General features: G+C 40.1%; 2 protein-coding genes across 2 annotated transcripts; one reads left to right on the top strand and one right to left on the bottom strand.

Annotated features, from left to right (window-relative positions):
* Positions 1 to 326: 326 nt before the first annotated feature.
* On the top strand, positions 327 to 6,115 carry LOC139923778 (multidrug and toxin extrusion protein 1). Its single transcript, XM_071914628.2, has 17 exons — positions 327 to 434; positions 803 to 904; positions 1,177 to 1,245; positions 1,346 to 1,494; positions 1,916 to 1,958; positions 2,171 to 2,215; positions 2,419 to 2,516; positions 2,620 to 2,717; positions 2,832 to 2,945; positions 3,113 to 3,180; positions 3,456 to 3,564; positions 3,651 to 3,726; positions 3,839 to 3,908; positions 4,079 to 4,211; positions 4,352 to 4,449; positions 4,649 to 4,756; positions 4,988 to 6,115. Exons 1-17 carry the CDS (start codon positions 327 to 329, stop codon positions 5,273 to 5,275), a joined length of 1,776 nt encoding a protein of 591 aa, XP_071770729.2. The 3' UTR covers positions 5,276 to 6,115.
* Positions 6,116 to 6,344: 229 nt separating this feature from the next.
* slc47a3 (solute carrier family 47 member 3) lies at positions 6,345 to 13,121 on the bottom strand. Its single transcript, XM_071914654.2, has 17 exons — positions 12,995 to 13,121; positions 12,636 to 12,737; positions 12,464 to 12,532; positions 12,182 to 12,330; positions 12,055 to 12,097; positions 11,877 to 11,921; positions 10,847 to 10,944; positions 10,667 to 10,764; positions 9,536 to 9,649; positions 9,381 to 9,448; positions 9,156 to 9,264; positions 8,820 to 8,895; positions 8,280 to 8,349; positions 8,022 to 8,154; positions 7,414 to 7,508; positions 7,287 to 7,329; positions 6,345 to 6,564 (listed from the first exon to the last, which is right to left on the bottom strand). Exons 1-17 carry the CDS (start codon positions 13,055 to 13,057, stop codon positions 6,356 to 6,358), a joined length of 1,584 nt encoding a protein of 527 aa, XP_071770755.2. The 5' UTR covers positions 13,058 to 13,121; the 3' UTR covers positions 6,345 to 6,355.
* Positions 13,122 to 18,794: the final 5,673 nt, after the last annotated feature.

Here is an 18,794-nt window from a genome sequence, read left to right as displayed (position 1 = left end):
CTCACTACCCACTGAGCAACAGCTGACAAAACAGCAATTTATAAATACACAGTATTGAGACAATATCTGTATCATGTTACATGTCACATAATGGTCTTGTTTTTATGGGGATGTTCAACATCTTTTTGCTCACACTTTGGAGTATCAAACCTTGTGAAATGTATTTTGTGAAGCTAAACTTGGGGGAATTAATTAGTAACCTTTCGAGGTGTTGAAACACAGCAGAGGTGAATACCGCTCCCGGAGAGCTACGGAAATAATTACAGAGTGGACAGACACTTCAGTGGAGAAAATCAAGGCCGGCAGTGGCATCTGGTCCAGGAAACATGGAGGAATCCAGTGCCAAGCTCTTCTGCTGCTCCTGGGTGCGCCAAAGGGTTCCCCTGGCATACAGAGAGGAGCTGTACCACATCCTCAACATGACAGGACCTCTGGTAAGGACCGGAGCTGTTTTACCTACCCTGCTGGGTTTATTTGGGGTCGTGTGTATCCAGGTTACCCTTGCTCATAAGTCGAATTATACAATGGAAGACAGATGAAAGTGTTTCTTTGTGCAAGAAAAGGTTGAGATGTCAGGAAAAGTCAACCTTGTGTCTGAGTTGTAGAAGCAGCGAGCAGAAAGTGTGGCCTGTGACTTGGCAGAGTGCAATGAGTGATGATAGTGTGATAGCTCATCTGACAAGTCACAGTATGAGTGCCGTGAAAACTGCAAGTTTAATTTCAACTCATGTTCACTGTAATTTGCAACTTACTGTCTGAGAGCTGATATATGAACCAACTGTACCGCTGTTTGTCTTTCCAGGTGCTCACTCGAATCCTAACTTACCTGCTTCCATTTGTCGTTACGATGTTCTGTGGTCGTCTGGGAAATGAAGTGATGGCTGGCTATGGATTAGCTAATGGTGTAAGTGATCTTCTATTGCCTGTATGCTCCTCACAGCGGTGGAGGCTAATACAAGAAAATGACAGGTAGAGATATCACTGGAGAAGGGAGCCGGTAGAGGAAAAATGAAATATTACAACTGCATACTCACTGTCCCTGGATAGCTTTTATAATGCTATCACAATCGCTTGGGAAATGTAGTACAGTTACTGTTATGATGAATCATTATATTTTAGCAATATTGCTTACATCACAGTCCAGGCTCCTTTCAGTGTGTTTCATGTTCCTTTCAGGCCCTAAATATCACCACTGTGGCAACAGGATTTGGTCTGGCACTGGCATGTGATACTTTGGTGTCTCAGGTTTGGAAAACTCTTTAGATACGATGACACATTACAATCTTTTAACAGACCCCCTGACGCCAACTGCTCATTACTCTGCTCTACTCTACTCGCTGTTCAGACATTTGGTGGTAGGAACCTGCTGCGAGTGGGAGTGATCCTTCAGCGGAGCATCCTAATCCTGCTGCTGTTCTGCCTGCCCTGCTGGGGTCTGCTCATCAATGCCCAGGCCATCCTGCTCTGCCTGGGCCAGGAGCCTGAGGTGGTCAGGTAACTAACTGCAGGCACGGTATACTTCCATTACCAGTAACTCAGTGCCTCTGCCATTGGATAAGGATAATGGGCTTTGAAATAAAACATCCTCTGCATTCAAATCAAATCTGGCCGCCTACACATTCCCTGAAAAGATTCAGCACAAGCAGGAGCAAAACATTTTTATTGCTGATTTACTGACCAAATGAGGTGTGTCACTGTTTGTAAATGTCTATATACAATAACCACTTAAGTAGATCATTTCTCCTGAAAAGGTAGTTTTCTTCAGACAACTGAGTTTCTGAGTGGTGATGGAAGTACGTGAGATTGCACTGAATGTGTTACAGTGAACAGTGTACTGTATATTACCTTACTTAAATGGAACAGTGCTTGTCTGCCTTTGATGTGGCACTGAATACAGATTTGTTTTTTATTTCAGCATAGCTCAACTGTATATTACAGCCTACCTACCCGCAGTGCCAGTGAGTTATTGCTTTCCTCTCACTTTTTTGTGTGCAAATTTGCTACATTTTCAGTGATGCACATGCGGAGAAACTACTTCCCCTCAAACCTGAATGCTCAATTGGTACTTGACTCAGTTGGTTCCAGTTTCAGCTGGTGAAAGGAGGGATCGCACCACTTGAAACTCATTAAACCTTCCCTCCTTGTCTTGTTGACTATCTCTGTCTTTCAGGTATTATTCATGAATCACCTTCAGGTGTCTTATCTGCAGAACCAGGTATACTACGATCCTGTACTCACATCCAATCGTCTTCATTCATCCCATTCTGTATCATATCTACATTCCATACATCTACATTCTACATTCTATATCTCATTTCAGAGAATCAAAATAATATGCTGAATGTAATTGCCCTCAGGTTTTGTAAGGAGGACGGTATCAGTGGTTGTGATCATGTCTTCTGTTTTTTCTGTACTTAGGGCATAATACGGCCTCAGCTGTACACCACTGCCATGGCAAACATAGCTAACCTGGCGACAAACTACATCCTAATTCACTGGCTGGATCTGGGAGTTCAGTAGGTGTACTCACACACGATATAAAATTTTCTATTCTGCATGAAAATTTGCTATTTCGCACACTAATTTCAACGTCCGTGTGTGCATGCACCTGTCTTTCAGTGGATCTGCAGCAGCCAATACCCTGTCTCAGTTTTACAACAGTGCTTTTCTGTTTGCTTACATTTGGTGGAAGAAGCTGCATGTAAAAACATGGGGAGGTAAGGAACAGTTATTCAGTAGAGATTTCTATGGTTTTCCTTGTGATCACATGGACTTTGTTCATCCTCCATCTTTCTCTGACTAAATAAATAAGATTCTTCCTCCCCCTGCAGGCTGGTCTCTAGCATCACTGCAAGAGTGGGGCTCCTTCATGAAACTGGCCCTTCCCAGTACACTAATGATATGTTTTGAGTGGTGGTTGTATGAGTTTGGGAGTGTCTTTGCAGGTAATGTAAATGTCAGAGACTTACACTGAGCCCATTCTGAAAGACAATGACACACATACCAAATTATCTTAAGCCTAACTCGAAGCTCTTTGTTTCTATCAGATCAGATGACTGCATGTGATACACACTTTAATGACCATGAATTAAACTGTGTCTCCCTTGATCAGGATTGCTGAGTAAATATGACCTGGCAGCCCAACATTCTGTGACAATGCTGGCATACATAAACTACATGGTACTGTGTCCTTGTCAAGTCAAGGCTTTACTGATTCACTCTCCTCAAACATGATTAAGCTCAACTATATACAGTACTGTTGTCCTTAAGTCACCAATCTCAGATTAGTTGAAGAATAACTTAAACAAAACATAGTTGCAGTTTAGACTCTGAATAGTGGCGTGTAGCAGATGAGTTGCAAGCTCTTTTGTATGCTATGACAACGTTCACTGAGTATTTCTGATTGCTGTATCTTGTTGTTTTGGTCATATTTTCCCGATATTATGAATCCACAGTTCCCCCTTGGTATCCAAGGTGCGACCTGTGTGCGTGTGGGTAACGCTCTGGGGGCAGGAGACACTGCAGGGGCGATCCTTACCAGCAAGGTGTCCCTCGCTCTCGCAGGTCAGTTAGAAACATGCTCTGTCATTGTAACTTATATTAATATATCAACATGCAATATCTGATGTCTTCAACATTTTTTGCTCCAGGTGTCATGGCGATCACTCAAGGTGTTGTGCTCAGCTCTGCTAAAACAGTGATTGGCTTCCTCTTTACCTCTGAACAGTGAGTCTTGTCAGTACCATGTGATTACTGGATTACTACACATTATAAATTACAACATGCAAAGACTGGAAAGCATAAATTGGATCTAAATTATAAAACTCCATCACTCCAGGAAGATCGTAGACCTGGTCTCTCATTTGATGAGTGTCTACACTGCCGTTCAGTTATTTGATGCTCTTGTGGTGAGTCTTGGAATTTTTCTTGTGTGCAGAGCAAATACATGTTTGCGTTATGCTACCAAAAGCATGTCAAATATCAAATGTTAAGTTATTCAGATGTTATCTAATGGTAGCCAATGGATTGTCTGAGTGTGAGCACATAATAATCAGAGATTTCTCTCTCTCCATCCCAGTGTGTGTGCACGGGCATCTTCCTGGGCTCGGGCAAACAGAAGATAGCAGCTGTGGCTAATTTCATTGGCTACTATTTTATTGGACTTACACTGAGCATTACTTTCATGTTTGTGGCCAAACTGAGAATTTTAGGTACACACCAAAAAGTCAATGTTTGTTGTCATTGTCATAGAGGTTCAAGACAAAATGCTGTATAAAAAGAGTTGGTTATTATAAGTGAAGCCTGCTGTGCCCTTGAAGAATGACAGACAAATCTGTCTTTTTCTCCACAGGTTTTTGGCTGGGCCTGCTCATCTGTGTCTCTTTACAATCTACCTTCTACATCTTAGTCATAATCTTCAAGCTTAACTGGGAGACAATAACAAAGGAGGTATGCTACTGGCTAATCTCACAATCAGGATCATGCGGGGCCTCAGCTGTTGAGATATGCTGACAGCATTTAGACAGATTTAGATTTCTACAGCTTCACTTGCTGGGACACATCTGTGGCATTCAGAAGCGATTCCGTAAGGGAAGAGTCTGAAAAAGCAGAAATTGTCAGTTGAGTTTTTGTATCTGCTTGTTCACAGGCTGTGAAACGAGCTCGAAAAAACACAGATGTGGCATCACTGAGGACAGCTGTCCTGTCTGACGCTGTGGGGAATGATACTGCTGACCAGAGAGCAACCACTGGGAGTGTGAGTGACCTGATATACCTACACTAACAACAATGAACCTAAATTGCATTTCATAGCCTGTTTCACAGACACAATATACAGTTTTTCCATGTAGTTTTTCCATAGTGCACCAAAGTCAAATATACCAAATTGTATCTGTCGAATGCCATTGCCATCCTTTAAAGTTAAGCAGCACTTTCTCTCTCATTTGCAATTAAGTAATACAGAATATGTTACTGTCATCCCTCCCAGTCAGTGGATGGCTACATCTCTCTGAGTACAGACAGCCAAGATGGGAACACTGGGGCAGAGAGTGGACATGTGGTGCAGCAGTCGGAGCGCGGCCATCTCTCCACCACCCAGCTGATCCTGCGGCGAGGCCTCGCTGCATTTGCTGCAGTTGCTCTTCTGGCTGTGGGGACCAGTGTCCACATCCTCGTCCCCCTGCCTGAGATCCTGCCTTCAGAGGGCAACTTGACTATGGGCTGGATCAATACTACCCACCCTCCTGATCAGATTCAGTCTACTCTGCTGGTCTGAGAAGAAGAGTTAGGGTAACATTAAGATCCCAAGATAATCACAAAATCAACGTTTCTATTCAATGTCAGATTTTCAGATTTTCTCTTTAGTTTGACTCATTCTTTTGAATGTGGCTCAGCAAGAAAACTGTGGCAGATTCGCTGAAAATTGCAGTGAATGAATGGTTTCACAGTAATATTTTTCTTTTGCTTTGTTGAGGGACTCATTCAGGGTAGAAGATGTTTTATCACAGACTCTTTTACTTTCAAGGTTCTCTCTAAAGTTATTCAATCACCCTGTGAATGGACACAATACAAATATTAAGAGTTTCATAACATGTAAAACAAAAATTTTCATTCATTTATATTCATGATTCAGTGTCCATGTGGTAAGGCCTATACACTGGTGAAACATCTCGCCCCCTAAAATAACTAATTACATAAAGAAATCATGAAACTAATCCAATTGTCAGACATTTTAACAAACACTTCCTCCTTTTTATAGGTATTGAACAGATAAACCAACCAAAGAGGTGGTAATATTGACAACAGTGAAAAAGGAGGAGGGCATTTTGGATATTTTATCTGTAAAATGTATTTCCAGAGGGTATGAATGAGGATTTTACAGAGTTCCAATAGCATTTTTTCATTTAAAAAATTTTGTTTTTTAATTTTATAAAATGTTGTATCCCCCTGTGCCCTCTAGCTGACCTCTGATTTTTCTGTATGGCTCAATGAATTTATGTGTAATCTATTGGTTGTTATTTCTCTTGTCTCTTATTCTATTGGTTGATTTTATTGTGTCTTATGTATTTATATTGGCTTTTAGATTCATTGTTTTGCCAACCCTGATGAAAGCCACATGGCGAAACGCGTTGGTTTTACTAATAAATATTTGTTCTCAGTCAGTACTGCAAGTGTTGCTGGTTTTCTTGCCTGGTTCTCTCTTCCCTCAGATGAAAGGGAGCTGCAGCAGAGCCGTGTTTCAGCTCGCCTGCTGTGGCTCGCTACACCGCAGTCCTCTGCATCACAGCCTGTGCTGCTGGCACAGAGTTACTCCACTGACAACAATAGACTTTCCTAAGATGAACCGCGTCTCTTCTCATGTAATCAAGTTAGTGATCAATAGGTTGGTGATGATTCCAGCAGCCAGGATGAAAAGCATGCCAGCCAAGGCCAGGCCCCTCCGCAGCACCAGCGCCCTGTGGGAGAGAAACACCGCTGTTTCCACCACTGGTGTCTCCTCAGTGTCAGCCAGCCCCTCCACATCTGTGTTGCCCTCAGAAAGCCCTGCATCCTCTGGCTGGGCCCCTGGACAACAGGATATCAGGACAAATGCAACTCTAAAATTATATAAGAAATTAGTAGCCTTAAGTTAAAATTTCTACTTTAACTTCCTACTCTAAATAATGGAAAATATGATACAGAGCTTTTGTAGACTTTAAAAAGGTGCCATGTGTAGTATTTTTTTCAATATCAATATATCAATGTCAAATTAATTGCAATATCTTGGTATAATTCTCTCAAACAAATGAGACCATGGTTGATTCATCCCATGCCAGTGGTTTTGTGCTAGTGCTTCTCAAAATTAAGACCGCATTTACCATAAATCCCTTTTCCTCCTGTTGCAAAGAGGATCTTTGCTTCATAGGTCAAATGTTTTCTCTTCATTTTACTGAAGAGGATAAACATATTGGTAGTGGCTTTTTCCATTTGCCTTTCATGCCTTCCTCCATCTGCCATTGTGAGAAAATCTGAAAGCTTTAGCTCCGTTCACACTGGAAGAACAGCGCTCTCTTCCTGTTTTGTGCCATAAAGCAATGCAGCCAATTTCCAACCTGGTGGCACACAATGTAAAATACATTGTAGAGGCCAGTAGAGGCTGCCAATTTTCTCATTGATGGTCTTGTTTGTTTGCAGTAATTATATTAATGTCTCAAAATGAATGTGGTAATCATTTATTGATGTTAAAATGCTGCACATAGCACCTTTGAATGAGGAATATGCTTTAGTTGTAGCAGAGTCTCTCTTACTTGTGTCTGGAGAACTCCCATGCACTCCAGCTCTGATCTGAGCCTGGAAGAAAAATTGCATATTAACTTTTTATAAAGGAGTAGCCTAAAGGCATTTAGAGAGGGAGCTTTACCTCTGATTACTAACCTCTATTGTGGCTTTCTTCCAGTTCATTCTGACCAGGTAGAAGATTAGGAAGGAGCATTGCAGGAACACGCAGATAAATAATCCTGTCCACAGACCTGGAGAAAAGAGGAGTGTAGTCTGTCTCTTTCAAAATGTAATGTCAAAGTAGAGAAGAGAAATGACTCGGGTCATTTGATGTCTTGCTAAAAGAGCAGCAATAGAGCCTTTTCACAAACATGGCTAGCACAAAATGCTAACTGGCTAACCAAGGCTAATGGTAATTTCTGGGCTGTTAGCATTTTGTGGTCCTCCATCAAATCACTTTTTTATATTCATACAGACGTCTGACAAGATATACAGAAATATATGTCATTGACAACACCTGTATTGTATTATACACGATGTTGAAAGACAAAATAAGTGATCACAGACAGAGTCAGAGGTCACAGCAAGTTTGCTTCTTAACATTGCTGCCAATGGTGAGAACCGATCTATACCCTGTGAAAAGGGTCTATCTAGTGATGTTGATGCAGTGCTGGATCTCACAAAAAAATGGTTTACCAATGAGACAACAATGTGGCACAAAACTGAAAACAGGAAAATGAAAACACCTCTACTATAGATCTTACCCATGATTCCTAATTTGGCTGCAAACATCAGAGACACTCCAATAGGAAAGCCAATACCATAATATCCCACAATGTTGCAGACAGCCCCAACTTTCTGTTTCCCTGCCCCTCTTATAACGCTCCCCGAGGCAGCCTATAATCAGACAAACAGAATAAAGATATGGTTAGACTGGGCTGAAAGGTGCTTTAAATTGAATTGAATTACAAATGCAGTAATCTACAGGTACGTCGTTGGGATGCAATGGCAGAGCTACTTACTGATAAAGCATCTAGGAAGAGGAAAGGAGCATAGAAAGCCATAACATCAGCAACCCTTTCTCTGATTTGTCTGTCGTGAGGGAAGAAGAGAAATTCAGCTCAACATTTACAAACAGTGTGACACTGTGTAATAGAGGTGATAAGACAAGAAGAATATTAGATTTTTGTGTAATAAAATTCAGTCCTCAGACAGTATCCTCAACAGGGGAATTGACTATTTTAAAGGGGGAATAATATGGCATTGAACTCAATTGGAATTACAGATGGCGTGCACTACATCTGTACTGCATTTACCTCAAGTTAATATGTCAAGGAATATGTAAGCAAAGTTCACTGTTTTATAAGTATACAGTGACGCACACATTGGTGAAAGGTCATTAAAGTGATCTTTATTATCTTTTATAGACACTGCCTCTGTACATAACACAAAACATCCTGGGAAACGACTGCGTTTTTCACATCAGTGGTAGTGGAGATTGCAATATACCAGTTCCATAAGGGTGCTGCACTCAAAAAGTACACAGCTAAGATGTTACTCACTGATCATATGTAAAGATGTAAGAGATATGGTCCTTCAGGCTCCCAATGATAATTGACAAGCATACAGAGACTGACCCTGTGCACAAGAGGTAATGGAGAAGCAAAATTATTCACTAGTCATATTACACACAATTCAAAATGTGCTCATCCAAAGGATTTGTACTTCTTTTATTTTAACATTTAATTAATGTCAAAGGAGTGAAAAGAAAGCGGCTCAGGCTTTCCCTTTATTTATCCAGGGAAAGTTGCCTCACTTTCACACAGTTGCATACATTAACACCTGGCAGCTTCCCAGTTCAACCACAGTCTTCTGCTGTTATCGATGCCTGTACCAACCTGCGCAGAACATTGCCAGTTTAGCAGACAGCTTGGCCTGCTCTGTGTCTCCGGCTCCCAAGGCGTTACCAACTCTTACACTGCCTGCCACACTGAAACCTAGAGGGAACTAATAACAAGAACCCTACATTAACCTACAAGTACACTGCATACATATACAGATGGTTCATTTCATATAATAGGAATTCATTGTAGAAATATACTGTTCCACATGAAAGAATTCACCATGTATGCCACATTTGCCAATTCGTATACAACTGACTGAGCTCCAAGTTCCACCTCACTTATTAGACCTGTCGATGAAAAACAGCTATTAGATATCAGAGCACCACTAATTCATACAAACACATCCTTTAAAAAACACAAGGTGACTACCTTACCTGCCAGAAAACTTCCAATCTCATACGTCCACCACTCAACACATAGCATGATCATGCTGGGAATGGCCAAGTGGATGAAAGTGCCCCATTCTTGCAGGCACTCTTTAGACCAGCCTGTGTAGGATCGATCGATCGATCAATCAATCAATCAATCAATCAATCAATCAATCAATCAATCAATCAATCAATCAATCAGTCAGTCAATCAATCAATCAATCAACCAATCAATCAATCAATCAATCAATCAATCAACCAACCAATCAGTCAGTCAGTCAGTCTGTCTATCTATCTATGGCACAAAATTATCTTTATTTTTTATATTATTTCTGACTGGTTTCTTTTGAAAATCTGTTCTGACACTGTGGGTACAAACTGCTGTTATGTTTGGTTTCACACTGACAGCTGCCAAGCGATATATCTGTCCCATTTTGATTAATGATGCAACAATTTTTTCAGGGTTCTTGTGAATAAACAAAGGCACGTGAAGGAAGTAACTTTATGGTAACAGACCACAGCATATGGCTTTGTTTACATTTCTGCTGTTTATCTAACGCTGGTCTCGCCACAGCTGCTTTCAGATTGATGGGAAACGCATTAGAAAGCTATCTATAATGGTGAGGAAAAAAATGAAATTAAAAAAATAAAGCAGGAAAGGACTGTCTATAAGGAAGACTGGGGACTGTAAGGAGATTATTATCAGAGGCTCAGACAGATATTCAGGTACAAGGCCATGAGTTGATTTGAGAACTAATACAAGAATTTTAAAAGTTTAACTAACTAAGATGTAGAGAAAAATGGGTGTTTGGTGAGCTCACTTGCTTTTCTAGGTCTGTACACAGAACTCAAAGTTGATTCAATGTCAGTTTGGGTGGGAGAGACGGCAGAGTGTCACAGTAGTCCACTCTCCACTCTGCTAAGACAAGGCTCAATTATAATTCAAGACTGCATAGTTTCAAAGCGGTGTGAGGCTGAACCGTAATGTCGTTTTCTGCCCTCGGGATTTCAAATATGATTTTATACTCTAATAACCCATTATAGTGCTACACTGGAGTCGTCATGCCGAGGGAAACCATTGGAGCCTCTAAGTGTATGCAGAATTATCACGCTCTGTTGAAAATCGGTCCTACTCACCTCCCCAGGTGGCCTTATGAAGACCTTTCCACATGATATAAGCATAGAGAATTGCAGCCAGGGAGAACTGGGAGATAGTGTTGGCAACAGCAGAGCCTCTGTAAAGAGTATTTCATTTTTTTTGCTATCAGCAGTAATGAAACTGGGGTAATTGTGTGCACTCCAGTAAGTGATACTCACGCTACTCCCAGATTCAATGCATAGAGGAAGATGTAGTTGATGAGAGCATTAAGGATATTCACCACAGCTCCTGTGATAACCTGCGGCCATATGATGCCCTAAAATGAGAATACCACATATTATTCTTATGACCTAGAACAATCCAATCAGCATCTTTATGTGCGCAATGCGCTCCCAAAGATAGAAATCAGGGAACATCTAATCTCTAATGTCATACCAATGTACAGCCTGGAGCTGCACCATTGTCAAATGAATAGAAGACTGGCTAGTCTTCCTGAATATTTACTTCTTTTTATCCAAATGTGTGTCAACACTACCAGTTCAGAGCCAGAAAGTGGGCCTTCCTGCCACCTAGATAATGCCACAGTCACCTTTTCCATCTTTTGTAATCTTTATGGAGCTGTATATTGGCATGAAATCACTCAATCAATTGATAGATAGATAGATGGATAGATAGATAGATAGATAGATAGATAGATAGATAGATAGATAGATGGGTAAATAGATAGATGGGTAAATAGATAGATAGATAGATAGATAGATAGATAGATCGATAGATAGATAGATAGATAGATAGATAAATTTGTATTAATGTGTTGTGCACCACAAGGTGCCAGTATGGGCTCACAAGACACAGAGGCGTTGAGTTCCACCAAACAAACAAGAACCAGAAACAAATAATAATCAAAACATACAAATCAAAGTCATACATTCAAATAAACAGCTTCTCCATTCTCAGTTTCATGCTTTCCCAATGAAACTGGGACTTAACCCCAACTTAACCTCATCTCCTAACCAGAACAACTCAGGCTTCTTGTTTTGCATTGTCTCAAATAAAAGCAGTCTTAGTTCCTCATATAACGTACAATGAAACAAAAAATGAAATTCATCTTCGAAAACATCCAGTTCACATACAGTTGATCTTGTTTTTGGCTATAAGACCGTAGTTAATGGCATAAGAAGGCATAAGAATTGTGAAATGTGAAAGCTGAATTTTAGTAAAATTGTAGACACAACTGACTATACTTACCTGGTTTTGTAGATATCTTGTTTCCAGTGAATAAATGAATGTAGCCTGTAAAAACAACATTAGTCAGTCTTTGACCTGGGAGCATTCAGACAGGAGTCAAAAAGAATCCATCTCTAGAATAGTGTTGTGATACCGTCAGCCCAGTTTCCTTTATTGTTTGCGTCATAGACATACTTACAGGAAGTGCTGGCATAAAGATCTTCACATACATCTGAGACAACCTAAAGAGAGATTCTCCGTCAGAATCAACATGAATAACAAAGTGGGCTAAAGCAGTGGTAGGGCAGGAAACAGAAATGGCTGACCTGGCCACTTCTGGACTCTGTTTGACAGCCAGCAGGATGGATTCTGTGTTTATGAGGATGGCCCAGCAAGGGAAACACGCCAGCATCAGAATGAGGATTGCCCTCTGCAGAATAACCCCAACTCTCAGGAGGTTACGGCTCCCAAAGGTCTACAACCAGAGAGGGTTTTTACATGAGGCTTGTTGAGCTTTCTGAAAATGTATCAGTGCTGGATAGATAAATATTGATTAATAAATACAGTATATCAGATGCCATTTCAGATGAGTGGGCTAATGCTCCTACCTGAGATATTAGAGTATCACATGCTGATGATAAACCAGATCCAATAGATATACCTGTAACATTAATAACCTGAGGAAACAAAGCAAACATGGAATGGGTTATTTTCTACTGTTGGTTTACTCCACTATAACTTTTGTTAAGATGTCAGTGTTATTGTAAGAACAATACTTACTGCTATGGCCAGAGTCACTCCTGCCAACTCTGTCCTCCCCAGATGGCCACAGAAAATAGTGCTGACTAAACTCACTGCAAACACCATGAACTGGGCCATGAACTGATGAGAAAAGAAAAAAATGAATGAAAATCAGCTTGAGACACCAATATTGTGCAGTGGTTATTATTTTTGCCACAGCAGTGAGCCTGTACACTAAATGGTTAGGTTACCTATGAACTGTAGTCCACATTCATTCATTAATAATGAAAAAATCCATTTGAGCTCATTTTGATCATCGGTCTCAGCTGCTGTTGTCCACACTAAACACACATGGTGGAAATGAATGACAGCAACACAGTAAAGTAGAGGCTACTTACCACTGGCCCGGCCAGTTTAGCCAACTGTATTATTTCTGTCTTGAAGCCAACAGGGATCTGCATGCGAATATGCCTTATTACCCAAGAATCACAAATACTCCATGAAGAAGAAGGTGAGCCTTCATTCCCACTATTTGCCCTGCTTTCCATGATTTAGTATTCACTGTATGTTGCTATTCTGGACCTGTTGTTCTTTCGAGGAACTCCCTCAGCATGTGTGATGAAAGTTACTGTAAATGTGTTTTCATAGGAGCAGAGTGAGGTCACTTGGACGTCACGGAGTTACTTCCTTCTTAGTGATGTGAAGTTCGGTTCTTTTATGAGATTCGGTCTTTATGAGTTTCAGTTGGCCGCTGTGCAGGAGAGAGAGGGAAGATGTTCGGTGAACCACGAACGAGTCGAAAGAGTGGGTTGGCTCCACATGATTCTCGTTCCCTCTATATTTACACTCAGGAGAGTTGTGAACGATGCAATGTCTACCCCATGTCTACTCCTCAAACGTCTGTTTGCCTCTGCTGCGACTCACAGCTCAATTTCCTCAACCGCTCACAGCTTGTCTCGTTCGTGAATGAGACTCATTTCTTGAATCCTTGATTGTGGCGCTGCGGAGCCGTGAACGAACGACTCGTTTGGCAGAGTGAGTTCTGACTTCCAGTTCCTTACCAAGAGTCGTTCACCAAGAACGAGTCGTTCACTGATCTGCCATCACTACGTGCTGTATGACTCATCTATGACTCAGCTATTACAGCAATAAGGCAAAGTTCAAGCTTTAGTGGGAGATTATTTTAGCCACAAGTTGCTGAAAAGTGGGATTTTTAGTTATTTCAGAAATGAAGTGTGATAATAGTGTAGGGGAGACCAGGGATGGTTGTAACATTTTTGACATTTCTGTCTGTATCTTGGAGCTCTTTTAAGCCAGTGCGTTCAAAATGTGACACAAACTAGTTACATGTGTCTGCTATTAAGTGGTGTAGTTATCTCTGTAACACAAACAGAAAATGCATGGTTTAGTCTCAAACACAAGGAGTGAAATGTTACAATTCACCCCATAGTCCGGGTTAGTTGTAACATAGCCTGGGGTGAAATGTAACATTATGAAATAAGGATTATGACAAAAACTTAAGATATTGAAAGCTTTTTATTCAACACTTAAATGATTTTTTAACATAATTGGTGTGTGTGTGTGTGTGTGTGTGTGTGTGTGAGCCAAGTATGTTAGTTACTGTCAGTCATACTAGTGACAGACATTTGAACATAATAATAAAATTGAACAAAATGTGCAAATGTGCACCAACTTCAACAACTGAATATTAGTGTGTGTGTGTGTGTGTGTGTGTGTGTGTGTGTGTGTCTGTGTTTGTCTGTTTATGTGTGTTTGTGCTTGTTTGTCTTGCACTCTTGTGTGTGTGTGTGTGTGTGTGTGTGTGTTTGCTTGCTTGTCTGTCTATGTGTGTTTGTGCTTGTCTGTCCTGATTCGTAACTTGTTCCTGATTGGAGAAATTAAAAGTGTTACAACTATCCCGTGTTACAACCATCCCCGGTCTCCCCTAGCCTAACTTCCAGGACAACAAGCCCATTAACCATTAACCATTAACCACTCAATCCAGAATTAGTGTTAGATCTTCCTCGTTGGTATTGTTTGTTGACTCAAACTTCACAAGGGGCTCCCAAACATTTGCATGTCAAGGATCCTCCACATAGATAGGCTTCAGATCACAGAACCTCGTTTTCTCCCAAGGAAAGGAAACATATTTGAGAAGAGTTTTTTCTTTTATGTATGCTGTAGGTGAGGAGATACCAGTAGAGAAAGGGAAACGTCTGATCTCTGTGGATGAAATAATAACTGATGAAATAATAGTGAAATTAAACTATTAGACCCCCCCAGACCTCAGTTTGGGAACCACTGCTTTATAATCTGATAATCTTTTTTTTTCTCTCTGTGTCCATAATGGTCAGTGTCAGAAAGGCCTGAAATATTGCGTGGCTCTTACATCAGCTGCATAATAAACAAGTGATTGCAACATATTTCAAATAATTAGGCCGCTGATGATCTTTGAGCCTCTAATTTATGAAAGAATATTGTATCATGCTCAATACAAAGTTTATCAAGTCAATTTCCTATATCTCTTGGTAAAATAGAAACAACAATGCAAAGTGGATTGAATGAAATATTCAAAATCTGTAATCATGAACCCCTAAAATAAAATGACGATAGTTATTTTTAATACTATTTTAATAATAATTAAATCAGTTGAATGATAATAATCTGTCAATCAATCAGTTAATCAGTGAATTATCTATCTATCTATCTATCTATCTATCTATCTATCTATCTATCTATCTATCTATCTATCTATCGACTGTTTGTTTGTTTTCCATTTTAAGAACATGGATGTGTTGTACCAGTATTTTCAATTTCTCATTTTCTAAATTAGTACAATATTTAAGTTTCAAGTATTTAAGTATTCTAAGTTTGTTTTGTTCTAAAATGTGTCACTTAATGTTATATCAGTCACATACAATATATGTAGTCCACTAATTCATGAGAGATGGGGGTCATACTTTATTTTCCCACAGTTTTAGTGTCAAAATGTTAAGTTACACTTGGAATTCTGTGAGCAACATGGCCGACTGCCTTTTGAATAAACATTTTCCTGCTTTGATTTCACTCTGGAGAGAATCAACCTTTGATAGTTTTGAATGGACAGCATACCAACACTGATAACGTATTTGCATAAAGGAGTGCCTTTAATAGGCTAAGGGAGTGATGCTGTCACAAGGTGGCTCTCCGGTTCAGTGATTATGTAGGCTACATGGACTTTGAATAGTTTGTTGGTCAAGGTGCAAAGTGAAAACTGAACCTCAGGGTGTTAAATAATTTATTCTTTAATCCAATTACATGTATAAAGGACATGGCCAGTAATTTGCTTAGGCTCCCAAAGGACTTCACCTGTAAATTCACTGATCACCTGATGTAACTGATCCCTGCAAGCAATTATGACACTAAAATAAATAACCAGCAGTGCCCATCTTCAGTAGTAGTAGTAGTAGTAGTAGTTTACGTCTGTGAAGTGTTAAGTGATTTATTTAATCACTTGCTGGCTTGCTTGTTTACTTATTTATGTGTCTGTCTGTCTGTCTATATATCTATTCATTTATCATTATTATGTATCTATTTATTTATTTATTTATTTGAAAGGTCCCTGTTACGTTAACTACTGCAAATATGATTCTGTTTGTTCGTTTTTTGCCGCACAATGCTGTTTTCCACATGTTGTTCCTTCCAAGCAGGTCCAAGCAGGTCATTCATTCTGCATTATACCAGCAGATGGAGCTATTTCCCTACTAACGTGAAATGGCCTCTTACCTGTAGTTCTAAACAAAAAATTAAAAAGTGCCAAAGTGCAAAAGTTTATCTTGATATCAACATGGCATATCATAAATGAAAAAAAAATTAACCACTCAGCACAAACACTTACACATTTGTATCAGAGAGATTATCTGTAAATCCTGGTTCTGGGAGAGTTTTTTCATAGTTTCATAGTTTGACTTTTCAAATCAAACTATTTTACCTCAAAATAACTGCCCAAATAAATGAATCACGTGAGTAAATGAGGAATACAAAGTATACTGAAAGCAGGTGCTTCCACACAGGAGTGATACCTGCGATAATTAACATTCCATTATTCATAGGGTCATGTATAAAATGCTGGGTAGACTCAGTTGTGAATTATTTTGGCTGCCACACAAAGATCTCTGATTTTTAGAGAGAGTTTATTATTGGGGTACATTTGGCAAGAGCCTCAGTGAGAGTTTGCTCATGCTTCATGTGGAACAGTGATTAAGGTGATGGTGGCATTGAAGTCTGAGGGAAAGACATCATCATCAACTAGGGACAACTGTGGACGGAAGTATACTGCTTGACCTTGGTGTCTGTGCCTTGGCTCGAGATGCAGGGAAAAACAGACAAGCAACTCTGAATCAGCTGACTGCAAAACGGTAATCTAAGGCGGGACCGGGCAGTTTCTTCAAAAACAGTCTTTCATCGAGAAAACAGTCTTCACAGAGAGGGATACAATGGTTGGGTTGCAGCGCTTAAACCCCTTATTACACCTAAAAATGCCCCTTTGCGAGTGAAGCGGTGCAAAGAACACATGCAGTGGTCTACTCAGCTGTGGAAAAAAAGTCATATGGTCAGATGAGTCATCAGTCTGTTCTTGAGTACATGTGTGGTGCATGCAAAAGAGGTCTACAGTACTTGTTTCCTAAGGTGAAGGGTTTTGGCAGCGTTTCCTGGGGTGGCATGGGTCAGGTCTACTGAATCCTTTAGAAGTAAACACCAGTAAAAACAAAGTGTTTCATCACATTCATCCTGTGGTGTCCTGATGGGAGTGAAATGTTCCAGGTTGGTAATGTCCCCGTCCGCAGGGCATGGCTAGTCACCGAATGGCATGATAAGCATGAAAATGATCATATGCCAGTACCATCGTTGTGCCAATCACCAAATCTCCACCCAATTGAGCACTTATGGGAGATTCTGGACCGGCATTCCACCGCCATCATCATCAGAGTTTCTTGAGGAAGAATGGCGTTGCCTCCTTCCAGTAGAGTTCCAGATACTTGTAGACTCTATTCCAATCTACTTCATGGTGCACTGGAGCTGCTCTTGTGGCTTGCGATGACCCAATGACATGTTAAAATACAATTATAACACTTTATTTTCAATTGAACTTTATTGTCAATTCAGTTTTGAAAGTCACCTGCCTGTATATGAACGATAAAAGATATGTTTAGTAAACTTAAAAAGGAATACATTCAATTAAAACAACTTTCTCCCAAAGCCTGAAACTAAAAGACTAAAGTTCAACCTGTAATGTAATGTGATGTCATCATCTGAACCAGAAACTCTACCCTTATTCTCAGAAAGAGTAAAGAAAAGTAATCTTTACCATCTTTCCCAAGTCACTATCTAGGAGTAGGAGTAGCTCTATATTTTAGATCTTGATGAAATCACAGGTTCAGGTATTAGTCAAGTATTAGTTCATTTTCACAAATATTTCTTGGCTTGTCCTGGAACATTAGTTAAAAGAGAAAAGATTTTTGGTGACTTTTAGGTGATAAAAATGTTATGACTATTCATCCCAGCAAGGAAATGACTGTTGTAAGGACAATATGAGTTTGGCCTGGTCAGTCTCAACGTACCTTGGCCTAAAAGGGTGCAAAGAAAGGCCCTCTGTCTTGTAGCTGTTGGCCAGAGACAGGTCAGCAACTTAATTGGAGACTTGAATGGCGAACTGAAACCATTTCTACACAAAATCCTTTGAGCGCCAGGAAGGGTTGATTGTATCAAACAGGCTATATATTGTCCTCATGAGTAACTGATACAGAGGAGGTGGATGGCCTATGGTGGCTTAAAAAGCATTCTCATCCACAAAACATTCTCTGTATTTGAATCAGATGCAACAGGTGGACTGGACACAAAATGTGCTTTTCATTTCAACCCAGACCCTCGTGATGTCCTCTGTGTGCCTGTAAGAAGATTTTGTCCAATCCCAAATGATAGGGATATTTGTCTGGAAGTCATTTACTTGCTCATTCTGCAGACAGAAGGCCTAGTTTATAATGAATGGAATCGAAATGTGTTTCTGAGTTCACCAGAGGTCTTGTGTGCGCAGTCAGTCTCATGAAGCCCCAGCAAAAAGAATAGCTTGCAGGTTCCATTTCCTACTGAACTCTTAAATGTATATATAGCCAATAATGGAGGCTATGATACATGAGGACGTGTTTCAATTGGATAATG

This window comes from Centroberyx gerrardi, chromosome 6 (genome assembly GCF_048128805.1).
Source record: "Centroberyx gerrardi isolate f3 chromosome 6, fCenGer3.hap1.cur.20231027, whole genome shotgun sequence".
Lineage (NCBI taxonomy): Eukaryota > Metazoa > Chordata > Actinopteri > Beryciformes > Berycidae > Centroberyx > Centroberyx gerrardi.
Note: the sequence above shows the minus strand (reverse complement) of the source record. Positions and strands in the feature narration are given on the sequence as shown.

Coding starts and splice junctions, on each gene's coding strand:
- LOC139923778 (XM_071914628.2), top strand. CDS start 327: ATGGAGGAATCCAGTGCCAAGCTCTTCTGCTGCTCCTGGGTGCGCCAA. Junction 2,718..2,831: donor GCATGTAAAAACATGGGGAG/GTAAGGAACAGT, acceptor CTCCCCCTGCAG/GCTGGTCTCTAGCATCACTG. Junction 4,212..4,351: donor GGCCAAACTGAGAATTTTAG/GTACACACCAAA, acceptor TTTTCTCCACAG/GTTTTTGGCTGGGCCTGCTC.
- slc47a3 (XM_071914654.2), bottom strand. CDS start 13,057: ATGCAGATCCCTGTTGGCTTCAAGACAGAAATAATACAGTTGGCTAAA. Junction 12,331..12,463: donor GTGATACTCTAATATCTCAG/GTAGGAGCATTA, acceptor CTCTGGTTGTAG/ACCTTTGGGAGCCGTAACCT. Junction 7,509..8,021: donor AGCCAAATTAGGAATCATGG/GTAAGATCTATA, acceptor TCTTTTCTCCAG/GTCTGTGGACAGGATTATTT.